The sequence below is a fragment of the Rhinichthys klamathensis genome, unplaced genomic scaffold (genome assembly GCF_029890125.1).
Source record: "Rhinichthys klamathensis goyatoka isolate OS25496 unplaced genomic scaffold, OSU_Roscu_1.1 h1tg000368l_1, whole genome shotgun sequence".
In the NCBI taxonomy this organism is placed as follows: Eukaryota; Metazoa; Chordata; class Actinopteri; order Cypriniformes; family Leuciscidae; genus Rhinichthys; species Rhinichthys klamathensis.
Genome location: NW_026606876.1, coordinates 914,813 through 929,215, shown reverse-complemented (window position 1 = coordinate 929,215; position 14,403 = coordinate 914,813). Strand labels below are relative to the sequence as shown.

General features: G+C 37.9%; 1 protein-coding gene and 1 long non-coding RNA gene across 7 annotated transcripts; one reads left to right on the top strand and one right to left on the bottom strand.

Annotated features, from left to right (window-relative positions):
- Positions 1–203: 203 nt before the first annotated feature.
- Positions 204–1,291, top strand: LOC130069462 (uncharacterized). Of its 4 annotated transcripts, XR_008803769.1 has the most exons (4): positions 204–750; positions 878–982; positions 1,108–1,154; positions 1,224–1,291. It is a non-coding gene; the product is annotated as an uncharacterized LOC130069462 (long non-coding RNA). The 4 variants fall into 4 exon arrangements; XR_008803766.1 differs by lacking the exon at positions 1,224–1,291 and having other exon boundaries at positions 204–589; positions 824–982; positions 1,108–1,178; XR_008803768.1 differs by lacking the exon at positions 1,224–1,291 and having other exon boundaries at positions 204–693; positions 1,108–1,178.
- Positions 1,292–2,930: 1,639 nt separating this feature from the next.
- Positions 2,931–13,723, bottom strand: nudt3a (nudix (nucleoside diphosphate linked moiety X)-type motif 3a). Of its 3 annotated transcripts, none has more exons than XM_056233338.1 (6): positions 13,415–13,723; positions 12,318–12,416; positions 8,796–8,840; positions 7,746–7,830; positions 4,304–4,318; positions 2,931–3,443 (listed from the first exon to the last, which is right to left on the bottom strand). In XM_056233338.1, the coding sequence occupies exons 1-6, from the start codon at positions 13,511–13,513 to the stop codon at positions 3,286–3,288; spliced, it is 501 nt and encodes a 166-aa protein (XP_056089313.1). In that variant the 5' UTR covers positions 13,514–13,723; the 3' UTR covers positions 2,931–3,285. The 3 variants fall into 3 exon arrangements, with proteins under 3 accessions (XP_056089313.1, XP_056089312.1, XP_056089314.1); XM_056233337.1 differs by having other exon boundaries at positions 2,935–3,443; positions 12,306–12,416; positions 13,415–13,720; XM_056233339.1 differs by lacking the exon at positions 4,304–4,318 and having other exon boundaries at positions 2,936–3,443; positions 12,306–12,416; positions 13,415–13,719.
- Between the last annotated feature and the right edge of the window lie 680 nt (positions 13,724–14,403).

Sequence of the window (14,403 nt, the reverse complement as noted above, 5' to 3'; positions counted from 1 at the left end):
GGACAGTCTACTTACACGTGACTTGTAAATTTGGTCCGTTGAGAAATGTTGCCTTGTGAAGCAAACCGAGCCAACAAGAAACTGTAACAACTGCACCGGTGATTCATGATATGCATGTAGCATTTATGTTTTATTAATAGATTGTTGACACAACTGTTATACAGTCGAATTTTCTTTTCCCAATATCAGATACAGCAGAGCGATACAGGGTAAACCATGTGCTTGAAATGTTACAAAAGGAAATACAAAGGACTGAGGAAAGATTTTGAGATTCTTGAAATGTTTTCGATGTTTACACAAAAACAAATCTCTCTCTACTAAACAAAAATTGAATAGGTGTAAAAACTTTTTTTCAAACAATGCAGCATTTACAATTCAGGAACAAATCTGGCATAATTTCAGTACAAAGAGTGTTTTGTTCATTGCTTATTCACATTCCACTAATGATTGCAATACATGAGAAAGATCATATTAATCATAAATCTTTAGATGGTCATCACCAGTCTCTGCCACAGCTGGTAAAGGTGCAGTGAACGATTTCTGAGAAACACGGTTGAAAGTGGATCAAACCGAGCAGCACAACAAACGTGTAGCCAATCAGCATTAGGGGGCGTGTCCACTCATGATGGTGGAGGGGTTAGAGTGAGCGAGCGAATCAGCATTGGGGGCGTGTCCACTCATGATGGTGGAGGGGTTAGAGTGAGCGAGCCAATCAGCATTGGGGGCGTGTCCACTCATGATGGGGGAGGGGTTAGAGTGAGCAAGCCAATCAGCATTAGGGGGCGTGTCCACTCATGATGGGAGAGGGGTTAGAGTGAGCGAGCGAATCAGCATTAGGGGGCGTGTCCACTCATGATGGGGGAGGGGTTAGAGTGAGCGAGCCAATCAGCATTAGGGGGCGTGTCCACTCATGATGGTGGAGGGGTTAGAGTGAGCGAGCCAATCAGCATTAGGGGGCGTGTCCACTCATGATGGGGGAGGGGTTAGAGTGAGCGAGCAAATCAGCATTATGGGCGTGTCCACTCATGATGGGGGAGGGGTTAGAGTGAGCGAGCGAATCAGCATTGGGGGCGTGTCCACTCATGATGGGGGAGGGGTTAGAGTGAGCGAGCGAATCAGCATTAGGGGGCGTGTCCACTCATGATGGGGGAGGGGTTAGAGTGAGCGAGCGAATCAGCATTAGGGGGCATGTCCACTCATGATGGGGGAGGGGTTAGAGTGAGCGAGCGAATCAGCATTAGGGGGCGTGTCCACTCATGATGGGGGAGGGGTTAGAGTGAGCGAGCGAATCAGCATTAGGGGGCGTGTCCACTCATGATGGGGGAGGGGTTAGAGTGAGCGAGCGAATCAGCATTAGGGGGCATGTCCACTCATGATGGGGGAGGGGTTAGAGTGAGCGAGCGAATTAGCATTGTGGGGCATGTCCACTCATGATGGGGGAGGGTTAGAGTGAGCGAATTAGCATTAGGGGCGTGTCCACTCAGGATGAGGGAGGAGAGTGAGCCAATTAGCATTGAGGGCGTGTCCACTCAGGATGAGGGAGGAGAGTGAGCAATGAAGGGAGGGGTGTGTGTTTGTTTGGCTTGACGTCAAATATCAACAGTGTTTAAATCACTTACTGCACCTTTAAATGTGCTGTTGTTGTGCCACAGGTTTAACTATTGAAATCACATTGATCACTATTGAAATAAGATTTTTTCCACACATTGGAGGACCAACTTTGGATTGGGTTTAGTGAACTAATCTTATAGCAAAACAATATATTTTTAGCTTTCCAATTAATAATTCAAAATTCAATTAAAAAATACATTGAAATGCTGATAAGACAAGTTCACTTGAGACCTAAACAATTCTCATTTGAAGTACATGTTTGTGAAAAATATATGAATCAGAAACAAAACAAAAAAAAACTATAATTAGGACAGATTAAATAGTTTAAGACCAAGAAAGGCGCCTTTTAAAAATGAAATGACACCATTATTAACAGTCATCAACAACAAATGAAAAGAGGTCAGTGAATATCCAGTGTCTGAAGAGAAACTACAATCAAGTTGTAAACATTTCAAACAGAGCCCATCTCCTTACGAGAGGCAATTCATTAGACAGACAGCTAACCTTGGCATCAAGTCTTTCGACAATTCACATTATTTCAAACATACAAACCCACATACTGTACACACACACACACACTCACTCTATGGTTATAGTTTATGAGTGGACAAACATTAATTTGAAATTATTACAACTAAAACTGAAATAACCGAGACATTTGTAAATTGTTGCTATTGTGCTATGATTACGGGTGCAAAGCCCTCAGAAGAGAGAGGAAGAACATCAGCGGTCGCTGAAGAGGTCCAGCGCACGAGATTTATGCCACTGATGTCCCAAACAGGCTCATTTCACCTTAACCCAATCTCTGAACGTCCTTCCACAGCTTCTTCTCTCTTAAATACAATCCTGTACCACAACAAAACAAGTGCACTCAGTGAACTGGACCGACCAGCATCACATGAAGCCACTGAACTAATTAGTTTTCACCAGTAAATCTAGGATTGCAGACTCAGAAAAATCCCCACAATTTCTATCAAAATCTCCTTCGATGGTAAAAGTGGTGGTCTACTAACCACTAAACCCCATCAACATTAGAACATTTTGCAAAACGTGTTTTTTTTTTGAAAACGACTCTGACAGTACCTACGTTTGTGCGATTTCCCGACACGAGTGTGTGTTATTGGCCGATTTCAACTCCTTTTGATCAATTTAAGACATGATACCCATTTTGTTACCCAAGAACTAAAACTATGAATATGCGACTTCACCACTAAACAAACGTCGAATGGCCCCGTCCATCATTGTGGCTCCCTGCATTTTAAGATCATTAATGTGTGACATGCTCATGCAAATAACTCAACCAACTCTATATAACAGCAGAACCAAAGGGCCACAAAACATCATCATCATCATGAACACTTCTGACAGCTTTCTCTTTAAACACCACTCAAGACACAATAGTGTAGTTGCACTCTATAAACCTGACGTTAGGAAATGAGAATCTCATGTGAGCATTCATTAAAACACAAGACAAACTTTCATTTGCAAACTATTCTTCGACCTTTCTCTTATCTCACACACCCCCAGACTCTAATCTGTATCTGAACACTAAAAAGGCTGGTAAAATGCAATCAGATCTCATTCAATGTTGTCATTAATGTGCTGAAATGAAAAAAAACAGTGATAGTGGTTCGGTCGGGTAAGAAAAGGTAGAAAAGGGGACGATCCTGCAGGTTATCTGCTGCTGGAGAGAGTGTGTTGGTGGATGTTGTATGTGCCGTTGCTGGACACACAGTCCTGCTGAAGGGCCTGGAAGTAAGAGGCTTGCACAGGTTTGTGACACTGCAGCACACGCCGGGCCTCTTCAGTCTTAAACCACTCCCTTTTCCTGCCTGTGGACAAAACACAACACACAATCTGCATTCACGGTGTGTGTCTGGAAGTAGACGACGACTTTGAGATTGTGCTCGGAGCCGATCATGTTCACTAATGTGTTTCTATCAATACATGTATAAATCCGCACCAGGTCACATTGCAAACTTGGTTATATGTAAATTAGAGCTGTCAATCGATGAAAAAATAAATAACAAGATTAATTACACATTTTTTCTGTTTAATCAGTTTTTAAAATATTTGATAATGTAAGAATTTCAGATAATCTCCAAATTAATGTAGAAACAACATAAAGACAGTATATTTTAAACACTTGAGTAACGGCATTGTTTTATGAATGAAGGCCAGTTTCACTGATACTCATACAGATACTGATGTCTCATGAAATAGACCCCCCTATGAAAGCTATAACTTTTTATTAGACTTTAAAAAATATAACTTTTAATTAGGGCTGTCAAATGATTAATCGCGATTAATCGCATCCAAAATAAAAGTTTGTGTTTACATAATATATGTGTGTGTAGTGTGTATAATTATTTTGTATATATAAATACACACACATGCATGTATATATTTAAGAAAAATGTGTTATTAATATATAGAATATTTATATATAATATTAATTATGTATAAATATATATACAATATATACATGCAAATATTTCTTAAATATATACATGCATGTGTGTGTATTTATATATACAAAATAATTATACACACTACACACAGATATATTATGTAAACACAAACTTTTATTTTGGATGCGATTAATCGCGATTAATCATTTGACAGCCATACTTTTAATGTAAGTGAACTTCAAACAATCCTCACATAAACCCATAATAAATGTCATATTTACCTGTGCCCATCCAACCTAACAGGTAGAAAATACAGAAATTGAATAAAGTTATCAATCAGTCTGCACCACATAAACTATCAATTATATATAGATGAATCCTCATTAAAGCTACAAACGTTCTTTAGTGAAGAGCGGTGAGTATTTCTCTGTTAGCTTTGTTCTTTGATTGACATTAATGACAGACAGCATTAGTGGCTGCTGTCACTTTAAGACCAGCTGACAGAGACGCGGATCTCACACACATCCCCTTTTCTCTGTGTTCATTTAAGGCTGCGTTCACACTGCAGACCCATGCGCAGAAGAGTACTCAACGGTCAATTCCCGCCTACTTCAACGCAGAATTATGACGTTTGTCGCATATCAATGACGTGCGGGTCGGATACATGTGACCTGGCCGTTCAGATTGAAGTCGCATTTCAAAAGATCGGATACATATCGGATTTGGACCACATACCCAAGTGGCCTGGGTCGCATTTGAAAAGATCGGATCTGTTTCGTTCAGACTGTCATGAAAGGATCAGATACAGGTCGGAATTGGGTCGTTTCAGCCTGCAGTGTGAACGTAGCCTAAGACGGCTCTTATGAGGATACTCGACAAAATGGGCCTTTTGGCATAATTGTGTGTTATTGTTTGTTCAAGCGCGATAGAGAACTTGATACTGGCGCGCCTCTTTCTGTGCGTTGTGTGTGTGTGTCAGGACGTTCTCTTTGTCTCGTCGTGCTTGAATGGTTTAAAAGCATTAGCATGAAGAAGAGCGTGATCGTGTAATGTAACGCTAGGCAAAGGATGACAGAAAAAAAAAATTCCCCAAAAATTTACTCTCCCCCACGACATCCGAGATATTCATGTCTATCTTTCTTCAGCCGCAAAGAAATTAAGGTTTGAGGACAACATTCCAGGATACTTCTCCATATAGTGACTTCAACGGGTATCAACGGGTCGAAGGTCCAAATGTGAGTTTCAGTGCAGCTTCAAAGTCTCGACACGACCCCAGCCGAGGAATAAGAGTCTTATTAATAACTTAAATAGCCAAACGATCTGTCATTTTCTAAAAAAAATAATAAACATTTATATACTTATTAACACAAATGCTCTTCTTGCACCAGCTGTGATGTGCCACACATTACAAGGTCGCGTGTGTTGCGGTTCAGAAATGTAGAGTACGGCGAAAAACTCTCCTCCAACTTCAACGTTGTTTTACCTTTTTTTGTAAATAGCATTTGACTTAGTCTTTGCACGTTCGCTTTGTAAACACTAGGGGTGTCCCCGACTAGGGATTTTCATAGTCGAATCAGATTCGTCAAGTCCTGCCTATAGTCGACTAATAGTCGAATCATGTGTGTGGTGTTGGGGAGGGGGCGGGGCTTTAACATTTTAAAGCCGCGATGTACAGAACATCACACACAGAGGTAGAAGAAAATGTATAAAAACATTTTGGATCAATAAAACTAAGAAATAACATAAATAACTGCAGAAAGGCCACACTGCAGATAGGATTTGCATTTCACATCAAATTAAATCGGCTGAATTGCCTGTACGAGCATGCTCTAAGTAAGCCTACAGCGCAACATCGATGCACTGAAAAATAATCAACAATTAAGAACACAATATACATTTATAATTAATAAAAATACAAAACGAAATAAGTCAGAATCAAGTCACAAGAAGCAGAACAAATGTGTGCAAAATGCCTAAAGTGCAGGGGAACAAATATTCAAAACACAAGTCACAAATAGTTAAATTAGATCACCCTGAGTGATATATTAATAAAATTAAAATAAAGAAATTATTAAAATAACGAAAGTATGGCCAGGATAGTCAACTTTGTCTTTTTAACTGCAGAAACAACAATAAACGCTACACTGGAGCGGCAGTCTTTTTAGCTAAACGTGTTTATTTTAGAACCAAATTCATCCGTCCAAATTAGAACCGGCTGAAATGTTTTGAATCACTTGTACCCATACCTGATCAAAAAAACTAAATCCAGTCTTTCACTCGGCCTGTGTCCGTTTGAGTCTTTTCACATTGTGTGCGCGGATAAAATACATTCTAAAAACGCTTAACGTGAAAAACGCTTAACGGCTTTGTCCTAAAACTGTTATATTAAAAGATCAAATTCTGTACACACCTTATTAATAAAGCATAGCCTACTATATAGCCTACAGAAAAGCAGATGAGCCCAGAATATGAACGCAACGCGTTTTATTATAGGCTACGTTAAGCATTTTCCTCCCATAGAAAACCGTTAAAGAAAAAGCTTTACGTGACTTTCTATAGGAGAAACGCGTTGCGTTCATATTCTGGGTTCATCTGCTTATCTGCACATGGAATGATTTCTTAAGGTGTGTAGCCTACTGTGTACATACATTAAGCACGTAAAAGTGCCATTTAAGCGTTTTAAAAGCTTTTTTCACGATAAGCGTTTTAGAAAGTCCCGAGGAAAACCAGCCTGTTAACGTTGGCCGGCAGAAGTGCGATCATGGCTTTCCTGATGCTAAATCCAGCCTTGGAGAATATCCTCTCTGATGGTGTGCATCTTTAGATTTTCTTATCCCAGACATTTTTAAAGATTTAAATCCCTGCCGACAAGACGCTCCTCTGTCGGTCATGGATCGAAAGTGAAACTTAAATCTGTCACGGGGTGTTTGGATTTATTCACGCTGCACGCACGTTAAAAAATATTTATTAAAAGCTTCTTTCTTTGCACATTTTTATTGACAGCATTATCATAATAGGCTGTATATTAACGTATTGACAGAAAACCGGTAGTTCTATGTGAAATCAGACATTGACACACTCATATAGCCAAAATGACATGGTCCTCGTTTAATAACACATCTGCGAAGATTCGACCGTGAGATTGGTAAACACTAGGTCGGTTCTTCCGCCTACGTCCCGCGTGACCTTTCAGCGTGATCACGTAATGTGTGGCGCATCACAGCTGGTGCAAGATGAACATTTGTGGTTAAGAAGTATATAAATGTTTTTTATTTTTTAAGAAAATGGCCGCTGGTTTGTCTAGATAAGACTCTTATTCCTCGGCTGGGATCGTGTCGAGACTTTGAAGCTGCACTGAAACTCACATCTGGACCTTCAGACCGTTGAAGTCACTATATGGAGAAAAATCCTGAAATGTTTTCCTCAAACCTTCTTTTCGACTGACGAAAGAAAGACGTGAATATCTTGGATGACGTGGGAGAGAGTAAATTATCAGGACATTTTAATTCTGAAGTGAACTACTCCTTTAACGTTGACAGCACTTATCTAAATTCAACCTAAATAAGGTTGCTGCCACTTTCTAACTAAATTATATAACTACGGTTTTGACCAACAAGAACAGATTTTGGGGGATTCTACTAACTGGAACGGGTAATTACGGTGGCTCAGTAAACGCAGCATAACTGTGGCACAAGCTAACCTACTAGTGTGTCTCAATCTTACCAATATTCACGGAGTCCTCCCAGTCGTCCATAACCTCAGTCACGATGAGAACGTAGACGTGCGTTCTGTGCTTTCGGTCTCGGTTCTGTGCAGAGAAACAACTCATTTCAGCACAAGTTACGCCTCACAGAAAATACTGCAAGTGTTTTACTGACATATTAATATTAGAGCTTCAACTAATGTTTGTTAATCAATTAATCTGGTCATTAATTCTGCAATCCATTAGATGAAAAACCCAATAATTACAAATTATTAAAAAATCTAACATTTTAATTTATATTTATTCCACATCCTGCCCAATGGTGTCCTTCAAACAATGTGCAATTTAAAGGCAATGAAAGTATATCGAATGTATAGATGTAGGCCACGCTATACATTATGTGTAAAAAAGGTGTTCAAATGTAAACCTTAACATTCAAACCAAAAAATCAATTACTAATCGCTTACCAATTTAAAGCAGGACTTAAAATAACAAAATTAAAAAAATGATAAACCAAAACAAACTTAGATCGACTAAATGTAACATGTCGATCGAAACAGTTATCATTTTACGTTTATACTGGATTAAAATAGCACTTTTACTGCCATCATATAAGTACTAGTGCTTGTTTTACATGTAGAATTTGAAACCTACTTTTAATGTCTAACAAGAAATATTTGTCAGAGTAGAAAAAACTGAATTTCTATTCAAAGAGATCAGATCTGAGCAATAAATCGGGGCGGAGCGTCTTTCAGATGTTCAGTTTCACTACTGTGAATAACTGTGAGTGATGTTTTACGTTTTGCAGACAGGATTAATCGATAATCAAATCTGTTGTTGATTTAATTATCCATTAGTTGTTGCAGCCCTAATTATAATACAAATCTATAATTCTGCAACATTATTTTCGACATTTTTACTTCTAAAACTTGACTAAATATTACTACTACTCTCAAAACTTTATTCTTGTAAATGCCTTCTATGAGATTATCCTCAAGACACCAGGACTTTATTCTCGACACCATCGGCAGTTTCTTTGTGACTGTTGTTTGCCATCAGAAAATGCTCACCTCAAAAACGCCGAGCGATCTTCCGAGAGTGCCCTTGACTCCTGCCTGCGGGAATGAAACATGGCGAGTGAAACGCTGAACTCTGACCTTTACAACAGGGTTATAACAGTGCACTTTTTAAGACCTGGAAAAGTACAATTAGAGGTGTGCAATATTGACAAAAAAAAAAAATGATATCTCGATATTTTCAAAGATTTAGTTGACGATGATGATTAGATGATATTTTGCCATGTGTGTGTTTGTGCGGGTACAGTGGCTGGTTTAAGCCTGTTGCTGAGCTGACTCATGAAGATGGTTATTTTTATTCATAATCTATGCGATGGTCAGTTCACAGCAGTGACAGAAATGAACTTTATATTAAGGCGCAATGTTACAGTGACTTCCAGGGGTATTTTATCTATATAAGGGCTTTTTTTTCTAAACTTGTCAGATGTATGCATCACCTTTTATGTCAAATTCTAACATTCAAACTAAATTATATTAAGCAATAACACAGTATAGGGCTGTTACCAATCAAATTAAATCATTATCAACAAAATCCATCGTTGCAGTGCAGAAGTGACATCAGTGCGGCATCAGAAGTGGCATTAATGTACTTGCACTGCATTTACAATTAGTCAATTCAATTTAATTCAACATTTAAATGTGAAATGATTTCTAATGTTTAATTAAAAGGCAATAATATATATAAATAAGCATACATAAGCGTATAAATGAGCAATAAATAAGGCTTTAAATATGAAACTGAAACTGTAGGTGAAGTCAGTGAGTCATTCATTCAAACGGCTGAATCATAGGGAATGGATCATTGAATCATTAATTAAAATGATTCGTTCAAAAAAAAAAATCATATCTGTCTGTTGCTCAGAGACTCGGTTCTGCTGTGGTTTCATTTTGAAAGTTTTGTTGGCAAAATAAATGAAAAACAATATTGTGTCCAGTGATGGGAATAACGGCGTTATAAATAAACGGCGTTATCTTTTCCAGTAACGAGTAATCAAACGAATTACTGTTTCCCCCGTTACAACGCAGTTACCGTTACTGACAAAAAAATGTGGCGTTACTATAATTGAACTCACTGAAGCGGCTTTCATCCGAGTAGGCTCTCTCTCCGCCATAGGACCTGCAAAGTTTTTTTCTCTGGTGTGTGTGTGTGTGTGTTTATGATGTGCCGGAGTGGACAAAAGCGAAGCGAACGGCGCGAGCGCGCTCAATGCGCGAGAGAGACCGAATGTGTCCGAGAGCGCGCTCAACAGTTGCGCAAGAGAGACCGAGGGTGTCCGAGCATTATATAGTTTGTTTATAAATAAATGACACATATCTGCAACGTTAATTAATTTACATGGTTATACAAATAAAATCTAAAAAATTACCGTCAGGGAACGTTCTGTTTAGGTTATAAAATAAACCCGAAAATAACCTGCAGGGAACATTCACAGAAAACATCTTTGTTTGACCGGTTGTAAACACGTGCGGCAAACATGTCTAGAATTTGGCTTAAATAATCTCTGATGATGACGTTCGCTATAGGTTATAAAAATAAACCCCCAAAATATTATATTTTAGTATTATAATTTTTTTTAGTAAAATGTTCAGTATTATATTGAGAGAGCACTTGTTAAACTGTTTACTTTTGTTAGGAAGAAACTTAGGCTACAGTATGTCTAGTTGTGAAGTTGTGTAACAGTTTGATCATTTTAATATGCACAAAGAGTATGTATATTTTTTATTATTATTTATTAATTTTTGGTACATTTCTTAAGAAGCATAATTTATTTTTAAACTTATTTGTTGGCCAGTTGGGGTCTGTGCGATTCTGCGATATTAAGTATAAACCATCTATAATGTTTTATTGTTCTACTATAGTAATGCTAATATTTAGAATAATATATTGAATTTAATAGGCGTCTCTCACATTGTCCCACAGCAATAGAATAAATTATTATTATAAAACATTGAACACTAATCTACACTATTAAGTGTCCATTTCATTAATTTAACATATGTAATACTGGGGGCATCCAAATGATTTGATAGGCCTATTTTATTATTATTTTTTTTAAAGTAACACAATAGTTACTTTCTCTGGTAATTAGTTACTTTTATAATGATGTAACTCAGTTACTAACTCAGTTACTATTTGGGAGAAGTAACTAGTAACTATAACTAATTACTTTTTTTAAGTAACATGCTCAACACTGATTGTGTCTAAAATGTAACTCACAATGTTCACTTATTGTTCATTTCACTGTTGTATGAAATAAATATCGCATTTGAAAACGGCACTCTTGCTCATGTAATATTGTATAACTACATCAAATGATATGAAATAAGACAAAAACTCATCGGGGCAAAAACGCCCGTGTATCTTGAATTTTGGGGGCGCATATATATATATATATATATATATATATATATATATATATATATATATATATATATATAAAACATCATGCAGTGAACACGTGAGTGACGAACTCGATCGTTCACACATTGTTAAAACAAATAATTACGATATCATAGACGATATATATCGCACACCCATACGCACAAACAATGAACTTACAGTTGAACTCACATTTACCCATTTTCTTCTCCCTTTCGCCTGCCGGAGACGGACGTAATACACTGTTGTAAGGCCGTGAATTGTCACGTGAAAAAGCAAATCCACAAAGAAATAATAATAAAAATAATATGTATGCTAATTAGATCGTTTTAATTTGGTAAAGGATTTAGATATGTCTAAATCATAGTGTCTCTCAAGATCTCTCACAAGTAAAAATAAGACTTTAAGACCTTTTTTGGCCTTAAATTAAAAATAATAATAATTTAATACATTTTAAGACTTTTTAAGGAACCCAGGATAACAAAAATATTAATAGGATAATAAAAATGTTTACAAAGTCGATGTCTTTGGCGAAAAGAGTGCTCTTAATTCATCTAAAATCACAGTACCATATTAAAATATTTAACAAAAACAGATTTAGCCCTATATGTTCTGCATATCCTGTAGCAAACTAAAGAGCTCGTCCAGTAAACCTGAGGTTATTTGTGTGTGTGTGGCTCTGACCAGTAATCCTCACATGTGGAACAATCCCTATTACTCGACTAAGCGTGGAAAAGTGAGAACTGCATGACTAATGATGCAGATGTAACAGTCGGGGAACTGTAAAAAAGGAATAGAGCATTAAAACGGTAATACTTACAGTAAAGTTCACTTAGCAAACATCAGTCAACGCACTGGGCATCATGAGCTAACAGGTGGCAATACTTTTACGGCATTTATTAATCTTTTTTTGTATCTAATTCATTTCCGTTGTATAAATAAACATTATGCATAATGAACAAACATGGATTAACATTACACAATTTTGTTCAGCCTGGCTTTTAAAGTCATTTAGTGCGACCCTAGAACCGATTCCTGGTGTGATTCTCCTGGATTTCACACGAGTCCATTATAACAGTAATAATACGCTCATTAAATACGTGTTTTAAAGAAGGAAAGCCCACCTCTTCACACACCTCCCTGACAGCAGCGACAGCGGGCTCCTCCTCCGGCTCCATCCCTCCTCCGGGAACGATCCAGCGGTCGGGATGACTGCTGCTGCTCACCAACAGCACCTGACACACACACACACACACACACACCGCAGTCAGAGACATGCGGATCAATGATCTGCTCATCACGGCGTGACACACAACCTTAAACTCCCTCCTCCTCCTCCTATCCTGGTGTAATGTGCTGCTGAGACAACTTTAAAGTCAACATGAAACCATTCATTACCGTTTTTACTTCTAATGCTGTGTTTCAGAGTTTAAGTGCTTTAGTCTCTAGGCTAACAAAATCACTGACACAATTATACTGCATTTAGAGAGGGTGAATCATGGTTAAAGCCAAGGCTATGGAAATGTAAATTAATACAACTGATAGTGACAACAAACAGTGAGTTTGAACTCTGGAATATTTTAACATGGCAAAAGCAACATTATGTAACACTAAATGTTTCATATTCAATTTTATTGAATACTACTGTTACTTTTGAGCTTGTTACTGCAGCTGTTGTTTCCTGGTATAGCCAAAATGGTCATACAAATAGGCTGTGGTCATCATAATAAACACTGCTGTGGCAGTACTATGGTACAGTGAAAGTATAAGATTCATGTATTAATAAATTCCTTTGCACTGAATCTGATAATAATCATGCACTGGTGTATTTGATATTTACATGGTGCTTCAAGAAAGTGAGATTAACCACACGCAGAATGTCCAAAAAAACAGGTTAAACCCACTTTTTAGCAACAATTTGAGGGAGATATCACAGTAATTTATGTGTTTACAGTATTAACAAACACCGTATCATATTGGCGGAAAATCTAGTACCGTTAACCACGGTAACGTTAAGTTTTACTACGGAAAGACTTTATCGAAACAAACAAAAAAAACAGATATGAGCCGATATCGTTCTGTGGTCGAACAACACACACATCCATCACATACACACGTACAACTCTACTTCTAACGCCTACACACATGCTAAATGTATACGCGGATTATATTTAGAAGTTAATGTATTTGTTGAAGTAAAGATAAAGACGCAGTGATTGCGGGCGTGCGTCACCTCCTCCTCGCGCTCGCTCCTGAAGCACAGGCAGGCCGCGCGCTTTTTATAGCCGTCTCTGTCATACGTGCGCGTCTGGTTGGACTTGTGCTTTATCATCGCGCTGAACTGATGAAAGTCCTTAACTTCTGTCAGCTCTGCGCCTCTCAATGCAGTCCCGCAGCCACAAACCCCTCTAAAGTCCCTCTGCTAACATGAATAGTCCCTCCGTCGCTTCATTTTGTGAGTCTTGTGAGCTGGTGTCGTCGCACAGACGCCATTACTCTGAGTTCTGCGTAAACTGCGTAGCATAAGCTCAACCCCAAAGAGCGTTTCCTGTTTGTGAATATGAGGTTGCGCAGTAGAGGTGGAACTGGTTCAGTGCGCAATGACGTTTACGTGTTGTTTAATACACACGTGACACTACCGTAATGTCACGGTTATTTTTCTATTATATTTTATTATTTTAATTTATTTATTGTTATTATATAGTTGTGCCAGGAATATAATATCTGTATAACTTGACAGCTCACTGAAACCTTTGGGAAATCTCTAAAATAAAGAGTTAGGGGGCGGCCCGCGCTTTTCAGCCAATCAGAGAACGCACTTTGCTTGTCAATCACTATGGGCGTTTCGAATTGCTGACATCAGATTGGCTGGCATGTCTTTGTTAGGCGTGGTTTTTAAGCTATTTTAAAGATGTGTGTTTTGCAATTCCTGATTACGTCAAGGTTTCATAAGTTAAAAGTATTGTTGCAAGTATATTATACAAATCTAAAAAATAATCTACTAATGTTATTGCAAAATACCATACACAAATGCAAATAGAGCGGTGCTACAGCTTAAACATTATTTATTCAATCCTTAAACTTGCAAATAAAACAATTACTAAAGAATATCAGTTATAAAATAGCAATTATATAATTTTTAGCATTAGTTCCACCTGTATTAACCTTTATGACATGATATAACATGGCATGATATGATATGATGTATGATATGATGCAGTG